The sequence below is a fragment of the Podarcis melisellensis genome (assembly GCF_964234715.1).
Source record: "Podarcis melisellensis genome assembly, chromosome: 9".
Taxonomy (NCBI): Eukaryota; Metazoa; Chordata; class Lepidosauria; order Squamata; family Lacertidae; genus Podarcis; species Podarcis melisellensis.
The window spans coordinates 78353932-78370559 of record NC_138541.1 but is presented as its reverse complement, the minus strand read 5'-3'; the positions used below and the strand labels follow the sequence as shown (position 1 = coordinate 78370559).

General features: G+C 46.8%; 1 protein-coding gene across 5 annotated transcripts in view; it reads left to right on the top strand.

Moving 5' to 3' along the window:
• The window catches only part of LINGO1 (leucine rich repeat and Ig domain containing 1), a 629635-nt gene that overhangs the window by 567439 nt on the left and 45568 nt on the right, over nucleotides 1–16628 (top strand). The window contains exon 1 of one of the 5 annotated variants that reach the window (XM_081925637.1): nucleotides 12247–12353. The exons of the other annotated variants lie outside the window; for them this stretch is intronic. Coding sequence (XP_081781763.1) covers nucleotides 12324–12353 — 30 coding nt within the window. The 5' untranslated portion in view covers nucleotides 12247–12323. Of the gene's footprint in view, nucleotides 1–12246; nucleotides 12354–16628 lie in introns of those variants that run through there. 5 annotated transcript variants of the gene reach the window in all.

The following is a 16628-nucleotide window of genomic DNA, read 5'->3' as shown; positions in this document are numbered from 1 at the left end:
CCACATCCGCCCCCCTCCCCTCCCCAGCCAAGCCCCTCCCCAGCACACACCTTTACGTGGCTTTTTTATTTGTCAAGACATCCAAACCAGACCAGGGTGTAAAAAAATGTGTTTGTGTCATAAGGACGTTCTTTCTTACTTTACCCCCTCCCACCATTTCTATCCTGCTTTATCTCCGCAGAGCTCAAGGTTCTCCCTTCCCCTGTTTGATGCTCTCAGCAACCCTGTGAGGTCAGGCTGAGCGGCTGCGACTGGCCCAAGTTCACCCAGGGAGCTTCACGGCCAAGTAGGGATTTGAACCCAGGTCTCCCAGGTCCTAGTCCGACACTCTAACCACTACATCACACTGGTTTTCACCCACCCGGATGCCCACGGGAAGCCCCACAGTGGTGCTCTCGTCACGTATTGAGTCCCAGCATCTGGTCTTCTGGGGCCTGAATGCCTGACAGAGAAGGGGGAGCAGAGCCAGCAAGGCTGGTACCCATTGAGCATCCCAATTCAGTTTGTATCCCTTTCTTCTCTGCAGGAGAATTTGCACCCAAGGCGGCTTAAGAATAGAACAGTAACTAGGTAATAAGCAGTAACTCATAGCAAAAGAAATATCACTGGCATATCAAACAACCCATTTGAATAACTCTTTCAGTAACAGGTTAAACATGAAACAATAAACTAGACGCTGTAAAGATCTGCAGAAAAAGTGCAGAGGTTTAACAAAGTAAATTAAAATCACAGGAGCCTCTAAAAAATGGAAGCAGTGATGTCAGATCTGCAGATATGACAATGCTGGTATGTATAAATGCAACTCCATTAACCTCAAGCAACAAGAAAGCAGTATAAGTCATTCTCACATCTTCTTCTCAGATGTCCTGGCCATTGATTAGAACATCTGTATCTATAATGTAATTTATTTGGTGGCACTTCCAGTTACTACCGCATGACATGATCTGCAAGGTCAGTGGTACACACACTTCAGTTTTGACCACGTTAGTTCATGGCTTTTGGAAGTTTTCTCCGCTAACCCCTGCATATTAACCCTGCATATAGCCCCTCATTCGACAACATGGAAATTGGTGTATCATTACACTTTCATTTCACTTACTACCATCTGACAGGGATTTGCTGCTGCTCCTGTCAGGAGTTTGGAGAGTGCCAGCAAAGAGCGAGGTGGCACCTGAAAGATTTAGAGATCTATGTCAGCTTCATAAAAACGTAAGAGCCCAGGTGACTCAGGCCAAAGGCCCCTCTCTAGTCCTGCACCCTGTTTTCAGAGTGGCCGGTCAGATGCCCGTGATGAGAAGCCCACAACCAGGTCCATGAGGCTGTTGGAGGCAGCTGCTTCCAGGGGTGCCCGGGGGGCAGCAGATGTGGATCTGGGTCAGCAGCAGCAATGGCAGCAACACCTCCTCCATAGGGCAGTGTCTTCATCCTCACATCCCTCCGTCCAGGCAAGCGCTCATCTCACACACCCCACCGACTGACCTCTCTCTCGCCTTTGCTCCATGGCTTCCTGGCGGGGGACTTACTGGCCGCTGTCCTGCACGGCAGGGAGGGAGTCTGCCTGCACTCAGGAGGTGGCTGCACTTGCTCTTGCATGGGGTGCCGTGGGTTAGTGAGGGAAAGGAAGACGCAGTGAAATGGAGATGAGAAATGTTGTGCTGAAGCAAGAGGGAAGAAATGGAGAAAGAAAATGGAGAGGGAAAGCCGAATGGAAAGAGGAGGCCTAAAATTGCAAGGTGCAGTGGGGGGGGGGGATAGAAATAATGCAGGCATATGAACAAAAGCTAAATACCTTGAAGCAAGGGTCAGAGCAAGCCAGCGTGGCTATCTGAATTGGTGCATCAGAGGTGGGTGGACCAATGGCTGTGGAATACAAGAAGTGCAGTCTACTCTAGGATGTTGAAATGCCACAATAAAGAGAGCAGAAGGAATCATAGAAACATAGAGTTGGAAGAGACCACATGGGCCATCGAGTCCAACCCCCTGCCAAGCAGGAAACACCATCAGAGCTGCATCTTAAAATGTTAGGTCAGGGGTGGGGAATCTGTGGTCCTCTAGAGCTGTGGTTCCCAATCACCTAAGTATTGCAGACCTCTTGTTTTTCAAAAGCCAAGCCATGGACCCCCTACTTTTGCAAATTTTGATATCTCTGTGGTAGATTTTGTTCTGACACTGCAGTCAGATATGCCAAGAGGCTTGGAAATTGCATTCACAAAACCATTAAACATAGTTAAATGTATTGTAGCAACTCTGGTTTTGTTCTTATTGATAAACCAGCTCCCACCCAGAGTTACAACTTTTTAATGACAGGGTTTCTGTACCTTTGACAGCTTGATAGCAGGCAGAATTTGGAAGTCAAACTGCTGGAACCTCCCCATTTCAGAGACACAGTGACAAAATAAGCATCACCAGTTGAATTTGTGCCTCATCAGCATATCCTTCAGCCATAGGAGCTCACCAGGGGGGGAAATGGCATTTCTCTAGCCAGAAAGTTACCTAGAACATGTTACACAACTTTCTGTCACAGCTGATAAATTGACTGAAAAAGTTAAATCCAGAATGGGCATTCTGAGAGATATCCACTTGTCTAGTGAGCCCCATTTATGTTTGTGGTGTCCAATTAACAATTGCTATTAAAAATGTTATATGTATTAACAATTTGTCACTGATGTGAATTGTGGATTAGTTCATGTGGGGGTTTTTTTGGGGGGGGGAGATTACTGTAATAGGTAAAATGTGAGGCTGAATTATAAATATATTAATGTTGACAATATGCACATTTTTTATTTTTTGCTTTGTAATCTTCAGGAAGAAAAATCATGCCTAAACATTCTGCTGCTGCACCCATAGCCTGGGTTTAAGGATAGGTGTAGTGAAGAGCTCGTCTGTCTGAGTTTCTAAGGCAGTGCAGGGGGGGGGGTGTCCTTATCATGGTGCTAGGAAAGTTGCTTCGGTGGGACGAAAATTAATTGGTGTTTCATGGATGTTGATGGATGCAATATCTCATTCATTGCCCACGCAGGTGCCTTTGCATACTGTCAAGCGGGGGTGGGGGAAATGTGCAGCCTGAGGGCCACACTCCCTTCTGGACAGGCTTCCAAGGGTCACACGCCAGTGTAGTGGAGGCAAAAGCAGGTGCCACAACAAATATTAATTTTTATCATTGTAGACAAAAATACTTGGGGTGTGAAGCAGGAACAGTGAAGGATGTGACCTAGGGAGAGGGTGGGGTGTAGCCTGAGGGTCAGAGAAGGGGGCCTGGAGGGCTGCCTTGGGCCCTGGGCCTGAGTTTCCCCACCCCCAATGGTGCAGCAACCTGTGGCCCCCAGTGGCCAAGCCCAGGAGCAGGGGACAAAGAGCAAAGGGGTGCACCCAGCAAAGGATGTCACTGCATCCCCTTGCTTTGTCTTCAACTGCTTCAGCTGAAGACAAATTATCTTAAGTAAGAATGAAGGTCCTAGATGAAGCTTTCGATGGTCTGGTAAAAAGTGATAGGATTTTAGAAGCTTTGTGCCACATTTGCCAGAAACATAGATTGCGGAAATCCATGTGGCATTGGAGATACAGCAACATGAATGGAGACAAATTCCAGTCTCCTGAGCCATCATTCCACACACAAACCTCCTCCCCCCGCCTTGGCTATGAGATGCATTAGTTCTGTGCGGTGATCTTTCCATCATAAGTCTGTGGTCTGTGACATCCCAGGGTCACGATTCCTTCCTGTCTGAAAGTCTGGATTGGTTTATAAGAACCAGGATGCTGTTCTTTTTTCTTTTCTTCATTGCTAAGTGCCACTTGGCTTTGCCGGAGGGCAGACCCAGAGAGAACCGGCATCCCTGACTCTTCCATTCCACCCGCCGCCTGGGAGATGCCTTTGGGAACAGATCGCCAAGTTCAAGTGCCGCTTGGGAGACGGCTCTGTGTGGGCAAGTGGTCTGGTTCCATGGTAGCTGAGTGTTGACTGAGCGCACACCCACCAAATGCCCCAATTTTCAAAAGACAGACCCAGAATCACAAAAGCCACCCAGGCTTCTCATTTGATCCTGAAACATCCCTCTTTCGCCCACCAGTGTTGCTGCCAAACGTAGGGAGGAGGAAGAGCTGCCGCTTGTCCCGAATGGTGGCAGTGGTAGCTGTGAGGGAGCTCCTGTTGCCTCTCGATGGCAGCTGCTGCTGCTGGCCTCCGCCCTTGCGCCGCAGCTGCTGGGGAACAGGCAAGGAGGAGAGGCTGCCGTAGCCCAGCCCCACAGGACTCACTAGCTCTGGGGGGCAGGCAGAGGGCAGGGGTGCCATGGGTGGGTGGGGAAGTGGAGCGGAGCATTTAAAAAAAATGCTTTGTGTGTTCTCGTCTAATCTCGGCCCTTTCTAACATTTATTTGTTGGTGTGTGTTTTTCTTTCCGTAAATCTACCAAAGCCAGGGTTAAGGAGTTTTCTAAGGATGCTGGAGGGCGTGTGTCCCATTGGTGCAACCCAAATTCCCCCCTCCCTGCAGCTCATGGTGGAAAGGTGGGGAGGGGTGTTGGGGGGCAGGTTGATCAGGCCCAGATCAGGCCTAAAATGGTTGGTGACCTTGGCTGAAACAATGACCTTTCGGAGACCCTGGGGAGTTAGAAGGGAGAAGGGCAATGCTAAATGACTCATGCTAACAACTTTTTAAGATTGCATCTCCTCAAAAGGCTTTTTTAAAAAGGGGGCGGGGACACAACTGTGAGCCAATGATTGCTCAGACAGGACTAGGATGTTTTAAAAAGGGCCTGTTGGAGCATACGTTCAAATTCTCCTCCTGCCTCTTGGGTGATTTCCGTGGTTGGATGCCCATGAACAGCCACACTGTCTAACACAAGCAGAGCTCTGGACAAGTATGTGGAGAGCTATCGGAAAGCAGATCTTGTGTATTGCATGGTCATGCCTTGTTAGTTATGGGTACAGCCAAGCGCAGGAAAATGATCACATCTTCCCCTGGAATATAGGATATGGGGGGCCCAGGGGGGACTAGGACAAAGAAACACCTCAAAGTGGAGGGCAAAAAAGCACCATCAACCATGAGAATGGAAGATGAACTATATGCAGAGTGGGGAGCTTTTTCTATTCAATGATTGGGATTTGTGGAAGGCCAGGAGCATCTGTCCACTGGGTCATGGAGGCAGAAAATCACCTGGCAGGGAATCTGCCAGGATCATGGGATGTCCTGTGACTAAGAGAGAGTGGTGATCCGAAATAAGGCACATTGTCCCAAGCATGGCCTGGATACCACAATACGCAGCGGCAAAGTACAAGAAGCAGTGATGGCCACCAACTTGGATGGCATTAAAAATGGAATGTCAGAAGAACCTGCAGGATCAGGCCAATGGCCCACCTAGTTCAGCACTGATCTTGCCATGGCCAGTCCGATGCCACACCACAAGGAGGACATGAGCCCAAGAGCAACCCCTGCCCCATTCTGAAGCATGGCTGCCTCCACTGGGGGAGGCAGAGCAGAGGCTTCCTGGCTAACAGCCTTTGATGGCCCTCTGATCACTACAAGTAATTTTACCATAGGGTGACATACCTGTTTTTTCTTATCCCCACAGTTAAAAAAGAACCTTTAAATATATATACTTGTATATAACATAGGGTTACTTATTTTCATAGGCTCAGAAGAAGCCGCTGTTTCTTGATCAACTGCTTCACACACAATTGCATAAGAAAATGAAAGTAGCCACAAGAGCAAGCTAAAGTCTTAAGTTCAGCTCATAATAACCAGGGACAGTGCAGTCTAGCAATGCAGTCTTACTGGGTGACCATGGACCAGTCGCTCCTTCTCAGCTTAGCCTACTTTGCAGGCCTCTTGTGAGGATAAAGGGGCCTGGACCATCCTCTCTCCTTGGAGGGAGGGCAGGATGGATGGATTGGTTTTGATGTGCAGCCTGCCCTTCCCCACCAACTCAGAGTGGCCAATAGCAGCAGGTGTTGTTGTTTTAATGTAAGTAGTTCTGTCTCTAAGGGGCTCTCCAGAGATTTGGGCAGGGGGACATTCCCAGTCCTCCCCAGAGATACCAGGGGCTGGCTCTGGACCCTTCTGCACGCTAAGCAGATACTCCGTTGCTGAACCATGGGCTTCCCAAAGTGCTGTCAGAGTGGAGGATGGTGTTGCGTTCGGTTTCCAGCTGTTGGGAAGCCCTTGGCCAAAACTTGCTCTCAATTCTGAATGCGAATGCCACAAGAAAATGGAGCTAAGAGCTTGCAGCCAAAGAGCTGATAGCTTAGCTTGGATCACTATGTCCATTCCAGCCACGGTCACTTCCTGGCTCTCACCGTGTCCATGGGGCGGCCAGCTTGCAAAGGCTGCAGCAGCGGCAGCAGAAACCACAGCCAAGAGCGTCACAGAATCCTGACTGATCCGCACGGACCCTTCGTGCTCCACCCTGTGCTCTGCCCACTCTCCCTCTGTGAGCAGCAGACAGTAACTGCTGCTGGCTGCCGCTTGACCCCAGGCTACGGTTTCTTCACCTCCCCATTTCTGCAAATCCACATCTCCTTCTGTCTTCTCCTCCCGCCTTCAAAGGACACTGCCAGCTTTATTTATATATTTTTATAAAGGTATTTACAAGCAAGTTAATAGTAAAAAATAAAATAAAATCTCTTAAGCAGTGTACAGTCTGAGAAAACGACAACGCAGTATATCATTGGAGCAAAAATGCAATGTAAAAACCAATAAAACAGCAATATGAAAACACGTAAAAGCAGAAAAGCAAACAAAACAGAAAATCTTCCCAGTGCCTATGCTTGCTTTGGAGGGGGAATTTTCCTTAGTTTCCCAAGCTTGATGGTGACAATCCTGGCCATGATGGACCAAGGATGTCTTCCGTTTTTCTCTTCTCCATCTTCAAGAGGCTCTTATTCTTCAAACATTTTTGTTCTGTCTCCATCAACCCATCCTTCATTTCCTCTTTCCATTTCTTTTTTGGCAGCTGCAGTTATTGCCTGCCCCTCTGCCTTCTGTCCCTGAAGTGCTGGTTTTGACCTATAAAGCCTTAAACAGCTCAGGACCACAATACCTCAAGGACTGCATCTTTCCATATGAACCTACACAAACCCTGAGATCATCTTCTGAGGCCCTTCTTCGTGTGCCGCCTCCTCGAGAGATCTGGAGGGTGGCAACACGAGAACAGGGCCTTCTCTGCAGTGGCTCCCCATCTGTCGAATGCTCTCCCCAGGGAAGTTTGCCTGGTTCTGTCATTATACACTTTTAAGCACCAGGCAAAAACATTCCTTTTTAACCAGGCCTTTGGTTGATCTGATTTACATCCTATGCCCTTTTAAAATATGTTTATTTGGTGGGGGGAGCTATTGGGTTGTTGTTTTTATTTTTATTATGTTTTTGTGCTTTTATATTTTGATTTTATTCTGTGAATTGCCCTGAGATCCCTGGGTATAGGGCGGTATATAAATTCAAATAATAATAATAATAATGTCCCCCCATCCCACCCCTTTATCTTGACTGACTCAGTGCTCTTAATGGGCTCATTTTGCATTCCACTCCATCTCGGGTCTTAGGGTGACTAGGAGCAGTTAAATTGGTCTGTGTCCTTTCAAGGGCTCACATTAAAAATAGATCCCATAAATTGGCCCAGGAGGAAAGAGAGAGACAAACAGAGGGGAGGAGGAATTAAATCCTGAATTCAACACCAAGCGTCCCACAGTATGGCTTCATCCCCAACCTCCCAGTATTAAGTAGGAAGGTCTAAAGGGAGGTTCTCAATGTATGTATTCCGCTGAATGTGCAGGAACCCCAGTTACGCAAGTGTTCCCAATCATGGCAGGGAGACAAAGTGAATTCAGCTGAGTTGCCTTCCAGTCCTTCCAATGAAGGATCCAGATATGGCCTTTGGGGGCAGGGCTGGTGTTCGTGGCCCTGCTCCCTCTCTTTGCAAGCTGAATTTCAGAACACCTGAAGAGGGCTTGCAACCAAGCATGGGACCCCCAGAGGGACTGCCTGTACCTGAACGACAGGGGTGTGTAGAGAATTCTGGGAATTCAGATGGGCACATGAGCAGAAATTGCACATTCGTGCCATGCTTCAGGTGGAAATCAATCCAGGGAATAGAATTGGTATTTGCTGCTGTGTTTTCAGCACGACAATGCCACAGGATTAGGCCACTTCTTTATCCCTATTTCTTACATTTTACTGGGCTTTCATTGGTTCCCTTTCTGCTCTGCTGTTCTGTATTCATCCATCCATTCATCCATTTCCAGGACCAGCCCCATCAGAGGGAGGCAGCAGTCTCCTTCCAACCCCCTAAGCACCCTCTGCTCAGCTTCTCCCTCAGGGCACGGCAGAGAATATCATCCCTCATGGGTGTTGATGTGGGAGACTTCTCCCAATTGTATGGGATTCTCCGGGACTGCCAACTTTTGCAGACAGCTCCACAGGCACATCTGCAAATCAGAGAAACTGTTGTGGGCACTAAGCAAGCCTCAGCCCAACACACACCATAGCCTGTTCCACAGGCTGGGGCAAACACACTTGGCTCAGGGGGGAGGGGACACAGGGAGGGAAGCCTGTGGGTGCCAGAGAAGGCGGGTGCCAGGCATGCCTGGTGCCAGGGAGGAGGGGCACCACTTGCCCTTCACCTAGAGCAGCAAACTACCCTGGGCTCCCATTCTATCTTGTATTTTCAATTGGTGGGTTGTTGTTTGTTCCAGTTTAAAGCTAAAGAGGGGGCTTTCCCTGGAAAGGAGTGAAGCAAGGGGGAAACAGGTCAAACCTAGAAAGTGCTGGTCAACCGGAAAGCTGCTTGGACACCCCTCCTCCCCATGCTTTCTAGTGTGAATGAGCCTTAAAGCTGCTAACCTAACCAACATCTACTTACTCAGAAGTAAGCTGCATGGAATTTAATGGGACTTATTCCAAGTTTAGATTAGGTTAGGACTGCAGTCTTAGTAGGTAAGAATATAGGAAGCTGCCTTATATTGAATCAGACCATTGTGTCCATCTAGCTCCATACTGTCCACACTGACTGGCAGCGGCTCTGTGTGGTTTCAGGCAGGAAGTCTTTCCCAGTCATACCCAGAGATGCTGGGGATTGAACCTGGGACCTTCTGCACCCAAAGCAGGTGTTCTGCCACCCCACAGCTCACTCCTTGACCCACAATGTGAGCACAACCAAGTTAAAACAGGGCTCCTATTTTTTCATCCCCATATTCATCTGCATTTTATTCTGTGTAAAAATTAGCGGGTTCCATAGTTCCAAGCTTAAAGGCTGAAAAGTACACATCTAGCTTTCTTTTGCTTTTGTAAATTATAATCCCTCTAAAGAGGCCTTGTAAGATCTGCTTGCAACGGCTCAGGATGATCTGGTTAGCAGCTTGCGTTTGGCACAATTGGTAAACCCTCTACTTTGAAAGAGCAGAGCTATTCTATTAAATGTTATATTTACAAGAGAGAGTTGGAGTAGCAGGGTGCATGGGTGTAGCCAAGAGGGGGCCAGAGGGCAGCTGCCCCCCAAAAAAACCAGGGAAAGAAATAAAAATGCTTAACCAGCTAACCAATTGTGTTGCAGGTAGCTCAGTTCTGCCCACCCCCTCAGTCCTGGCTATGCCCATGGCAGAGCGGCTAAGAGACTGAACTCCAAAGCAAAAAGGATCTGGTTCAAACCTCACCTCTGCCATAAACTCACCCCATCAGCCGACTTTGGGGGGGGGGCTGTGGTCTCATCTGCCATGTGGACAGAGTATGATGGTCGCTCCTCTCCCCCAGGGTTGCTCCTCACCCCACTCCTGCACACACACACACACACACACACACACTTTTCTTTTCCCTGCACTTTGGGTGAAAGGACAGCTGCAGCAGAATTAAAGCAGATCCTCTTGGCTTGTAATTCAGAGGCAAACTGTCTCTCAGTGGAAGAGGAGCAATGCAGCTGGCGTGGGGCAACTCTGAGCTCCAATATTACAAGAAAACCAAGAGAGAAAGAATGGAGGAGGCTCCCTGGGGAGGAAAGGTTGCAGTGTCTCAGGCTTTTTGGTTTGCTGAAAATATGAGTGACACAATAGAAGTGTGTAAAATTATGTGTGGAAAAAGTGTACAGAGAAGAGTCCCCAACAACAACAACAACAACAACAACAACAACAACATGGGGACACCCAATGAAGGCGACTGCTGGAAGGTTCAGGACAGATAATAGAAAATACGTCTTCACACAGAGCATAGTTAGTCTATGGAACTCACTGCCACAGGAGGCAGTGATGGCCACCAATGTGGATGGCTTTAAAAGAGGACTAGACAAATTCACGGAGGAGGAGAGGGCTATCGATGGGTAGGAGCCAGGATGGCTCTGTTCTTCCTTCACAGTTGGAGGAAGCAATGCTTCTGGATAGCAGTTTCAGAAAACCACAGGAGGAGGGGAAGAGCACTTGCTGGTTTCCCACAGGCATCTGGTCAGCCACTGTGAGAACAGGATGCTGGCCTTGATGGGCCCCTGGCCTGATCCAGCATGCCCTCCTCCCCAGGCTGGCTGCACCCGCTGGCATGAGCCAGACCAGGCACCTCTTCTGCAGCCTGAGCTGGCAGCGCAGAAGGACAAGGACACTGGTCTCCAGTTTCAGCCTGAACTGAAGGAGGGGGGCGGAGGGAATGCCAGTGTGTGCTTCACTGCATGTTTGAAGGGATCCAAATCTGTCGATTCAGCAGCTCCGTCACTTATCTGATGAGCCCAGGGATGCAACAGGGACCAACCAAGAGATATTTGTTTTGCAGCACAGCCAATGCCAGAGAGAGAGAGAGAGAGAGAATGCTGTTGCTGGTGGAAAATTGCCAAGAAAGCCAACTGGGAGTTGAAAGGAACTGTGAGGAGGCAGGGGGCAGGTGGGGGGGGTAAGTGTTTAACCCACCCAGCAAGAGGGAGGGGGAGAGATAGATAGATGATAGATGATAGATAGATAGATAGATAGATAGATAGATAGATAGATAGATAGATGATAGATAGATAGAAGATAGATAGATAGATAGATAGATAGATAGATAGATAGATAGATAGATGATAGATAGATAGATGATAGATAGATAGATTAGATAGATAGATAGATGATAGATAGATAGATGATAGATAGATATAGATAGATAGATGATAGATAGGTAGATTATAGATAGATGATAGATAGATAGATAGATAGATAGATAGATAGATAGATAGATAGATATAGATAGATGATAGATAGATGGATGGATAATAGATAGATAGATTGATAGATGATGATATATATATATATAGAGAGAGAGAGAGATATGATGATGATGATAGATAGATATAGATAGATAGATGATAGATAGATAGATAGATAGATAGATAGATAGATAGATAGATAGATATAGATAGATGATAGATAGATAGATGATAGATATAGATAGATGATAGATATAGAAGCATAGAATCATAGAGTTGGAAGAGACCACAAGGGCCATCGAGTCCAACCCCCTGCCAAGCAGATGATAGATAGATATAGATAATAAATGTGACAAAAGGCTGTGACCTCAATTTTATTTTGTGCTGATTTTTCTCCCTCCGTTTTGAAGGGAAGGAGGGAGGGGGGATTGGAGCAGACAGTGGCAAGGGAAGGAGAGCGATTTCTCGGCTGCAGGTAAAGAAGCAGCCTGCTCCTTTTGCTTGCAGAGATCCCATGGCCAGCAAGAGCTCATGCATGCAAGCATGTGGCAGCCAGAATGAACAACCTCCCAAGCAAGTTTCTGATTTGCACTTTTGTCATTTCCCTCCTTCCCTCTTGGCTTTCTCCCCCACCCCCACCCCTTTTTTCTTTTCTTTTTTTAAAAAAATCCTTTCTCCCATAGGAATGCAGGAAGCTGCCTTGGACTGAGCCAATCTGCTTGTCCACCTAGGCCAGGTGACACAGCCAGCCACCCAGCCCTCCCTGGAGATGCTGGGGGGTTGGACCCTGGACCTCTTGCATTCAAAGCAGCAGCTCTCCCCCCACCCCACAAGGCTGTGTTTCTTCCATGGATGATTCATCCCACTTTGAAAGCTTTCCTCATGGATTTGCGCTTACTCTGCTCCGTTAGGCCTTCTGATGGGAGAGGGCTCTTGCACGTGAATCCTGCTTGTGAGATTCCCCTGGAGGCATCTGGGTGGCTACAGGGAGAAGAGGGTGCTGGTCTAGCTTGGCCATTGGCCTGATCCAGCAGGCTCTTTTCATGTTCTTGGTTGCCGCTTGGGGGCTTTCCCTGGAGGCGGGGGGGGGGGGCTCTGTGAGAAGAGTCCATGTGTGCCTGGAGAACCCTGAGCCTTGGCCTCTGCCGGCCTGCAAAGAGGACCTGGCTCTCTAAAGATGGATGGCAGAGCAGTGGACGTGTCCGAGGCAGGTGAGCATTAATTGTCTTCTTGACCCGGGGAATTGAATAAATGCTAATAAATGCCACAAAGGCCGCCATCCTCTCTTTAGCACTAGCAGGAAGTCTGGAGTGCCATCCATCACTGACAGGGGTGGCGGGGGGGGGGGCATAAATTGTATCTTTAGCCAACTGGCCGACACAGGAAGGATGGGGAGAAAACAAGAGCACAACTTTCACCTCTTTTGCGCAGGCGACAAATTAATTCTCTTTGGGTCACTCAGGGACAGCCCTCTGGGAAGAGGCTCTTTGCATCCTCCACTCAGCTGACACTGTAGCACCCTGCTTGTGGTTAACGCTTAGCTGGAATGAAATATTCAACGCAGCAATAGAGAAATTAAAATAATAATTTATTTGTCGGACAAATAAATGAGAGGCTCAGTGGTATATGGTTACCAAGCTCTGGCCTGCCCTCCTGCCATTATGGCCAGCACTTATATTTTCTCAATCCAGCCCCCTTTCTCCTCCTTTGTCCATTCAGCCTGGTTGAAATTCCTATTGGCTGTTTGCTAGAACCAATCATAAAAGATACACCCATTTCATATTATCTTTTATGGGAGACAGAGAGTTATATTTTCTTCTATCTATAAATGACAAACAAGTAGCCATTAACCTCGACAAGGCACCTTAATTACCAGATCACCTTTGGCCCTTCTTGCCCTATTGCCCTCCAAAACAGATGGTTTAATCTTAACTTTTTATCTTCAAGGATCTTGAGTTCACATCATCATTGAAAGATCTCCTTCTTGGAGGTCTTTAAACAAAGGCCTGACAACTATATATCAGGAGTGCTCGATGGCGTCTCCTGTCTGGCAGGGGGCTGGGCTCATTTGCCCCTGTGGTCTCTTATAACCATGATTCTATGAAATAAGAATTTAACATTTCTTTCTTTCTAGATCCTTTGCATAATTACATTTAAGCTAATATATTTCATACATACATAAATAACCTTTTAAAAGGAAAAGAAATCTTAAAAGGATATCAGTTTAAGAAAGAAGCAACTTTAGAAAAAGATTTCCCAAAATACTCCCTCCTTTTCTGCCAGCCAGATGCTTTTCCATTGCTCTTGACCTTTTTAACCTTAGGAAGAAGATATGGCTCAAGTTTACTATTTGCCAAGCTTAATTTGTAGGGTCCGTGTAACCTTGCTCTTAGCCTGTAATTCCCTTTTTACGACTTTGAGAATTGTTTTCTGCTATAAATCAAGGGGCCCCTTGTCCAGGAGAATAAACATCTTGCCAAGGTTCTTAGGCAGCTGGTTTGCCTGGCATGAAACATTTGAAAATCTTTAAGCTCATTTTAAAATACAGATCCTGATCAAAATATATAAGCTTTGATAAAAATGCAGGCTATGATTAGATGCCTCAACACTTCAAGAAGCTTCTCTTCCTCCAGCATCTGAGGCAGCCTGCCTCTCCATGCAAGGTGCTGGGCAGTGTGCCCGTGTCATTTTGGGCATCACAATATGCATTTTCTGGGCAATGGTGAGAACCAGATACTGGGCTAGATGGTCCCTTGGGCTGATCCTATAGCCAGGCTCTGCTTTTGTTCTTTCCCATCTACACCCTGAACCTCAAAGGCGCCCAGTCTGTTCACTTGCGTTTTGTTCATTTCACTTTAAATACTGTGTTTATATCCTGCTTCCTTAAAACTAAATAAATAAACCAAGCACAACCACTTGAAGCAACGTCTGGTGAAAATAGTGGCAAAAATAAAAGCAACAATTGGGTAGCTGCAAATGGGCAGTTAAAATGACAATATTAATACATTAACTGTGTAACAGTATTAATGAGCAGCAGTTCAAAATGAAAAAGAAAACCACAGCAAGAGTATTGCAAGTTTAAAACTGCAGATCATGCTTCAAAAGCTGACAGGAAAGATTTCCATAATCTATATTAATTGGCTCATCTGGAAGAGAATGCCACTACGGAAAAAGCTATATCTTTTGAACCCATCGCCTTTATGGTCAAACCAGCTCTTTTGCCAGACAGTTGCCTATTGACTCTCTTCTCCCCCCCCCCCCCCGGTGTTTCTGCCTCTTTCCCAATGCCCCACAGGCAACGCCAGTTGCCCTGGTGGTTCTGGCTTTCACTGAGAAGGCCTCCCCTCCCTCTCATCTCTCGATCACAGCAATGTCTGGGTCAGGTTCCTTCCCACCCTTTAGAAACAGGCAAATTTCTGCTGTCATGCTGAGGCCACCCATCTCAAGGTTTCCCAATAACAAAATACAGCAGAGCCATCTTATGCACGACTACTCAGAAGTAAGCTGCACTGAGCTTAATAGGACTTATTCCCTGGCAAGTGAGTATAGAAGTTCAGCCTGAATGTTTGAGATCCCCATGCTGCAATAACCCAGTGGAAATATCTGGCCAGAAGTTATAAATATTCCTTTGTACTCCTGGGCATTGTAAATTTGCGTTTTCAAGACATTTGGCCACATTTGAAAGAGAAATTTGCAAAAGAGGTCTCTTTTCTTTCCTCCCCGATCCTCTCTATATTTTCCACTACCCATCACCCTGCCTGATTTTCCTGCTCAGTTTCCCTGGTGGCTTCAGATAAAAGGCCAGATCCAGGATTGTGTATGGCAGAATATGATGGCAGAATCCTCGGGCGAGAGAGAGGACAGGACCACTTCAGACAGCAAGTGATGGGCCACATTTTAAAAAATAAATCAAAAATCCCCTTGATTGTTGGCAGAGGGAAATGCACAGCAGATTGAAAGCTAGTAAATTATTATTATTATTATTATTATTATTATTATTATTATTATTATTAAATTTTGTATACCACCCTTCATCCATAAATCCCAGGGCAGTTCACAGCATAAAATTACAATATAAAAAACACAAAATACATAATAAAAATGTATTTAAGATAAAAACAAAAACAAGCCAATAATGGGGGGGGGGGAGAAAGCCCAGTACAGTCCTTATCCTGCTGTGCTACTTTTCTGCTTGTGGGGCTCTTTTTCATGGTTTTCAAGGTTAGATGGCCATCTGTCAGGGATTCTTTAGTTGTGATTCCTGTATTGTGGGGGTTAGACTAGATGACCCTTGAGTTCCAACCCTACAGTTCTATTAATATAGATATAAGGTTCCTAGGTCCATTCTCCTGCTGAAGAGCATGGATGGCAGATGGGCTGCCATATCTTGAAGTGCTAAAAAGAGGACAGTCCAAGTCACTGCCAGCCCAAGCCGGGGAAAGAGGTGCTGGGGAGGGCTGGACCCACTGCATGAATGGGGAACTGGTGCCCCCCCTGATTTGTTCACTTACATTGTATGTTTTTAAATCTCTATCTCACCTTTTGCCCAAGGAGCCCCTTGGCTCTCCCCCTCCCCATTTTATTCTTGCAGCAGCCCTGTGAGGTAGGCTGGGCTCTGATTGTCTCAAGGTCACTCAGTGAGTTTTATGGCTCCAGCCCTGTAACCCTTACACCACACTGTCAGTGCTGTTGGATGGTGACTCCTCATCATCCCTGGAGCTGGAGCTGATGAGAGCTGCAGTAGAAAGCATTTGAGAGGCACCAGGTTGAAGAACATTAAATTAGAAGGCGGGCTCTTCCCATTCTAGCAAAGGGAGTATTAATTGCTTGACTTTGGCCATTTACACTATACAGTGGAACCTCGGGTTACGTACTGCCCTCCTTATGAACGCTTCGGGTAACGAGCTCCACTAACCGAGAAGTAGAGGCTCCTGGTAGCGAACTTTGCCCCGGGATGCGACAACAGCTCCCAGAAATCTACCGGGGGGGTGGGCATTGTGAAGTAGTGTCATCTTTAGCACAGGCGAGGCTTTTGCTTGTGTGCTGCTTGAATTTCAAGGGAAAGATGCTCATTTAGAAGGTCCTGTGTTTAATCTTCCATGGAAGGATGTTGATCTCTAACCTGAGACTGGACTAAACCAGACCCTCCCGGTGTACCTATTTCCCAGGGATGTCCTAGATTTATAGAAGCTGTCCTGATATCTTATTTGATCCCGGAATGTCCTGCTTTTCCTTAGGATATCCCTATTCTCATCACAGAAATGTTGGAGGGTATGGAGTTATCTGACCCCTGAGCCATCTAAAGGCAGCCCTGTATAGGGTTTGTTTGTTTGTTTTAAAAAAAGTTCAGTCTTTTATTATGTTTTTAATATATGTTAGGGCGACACAGTCAGATGAGCAGGGTATAAATAGTAAAATGATGATGATGGAATAGGATGTCCCTATTTTTATTGGAGAAATGTTGGAGGGTATGCTAAACTGAAAAT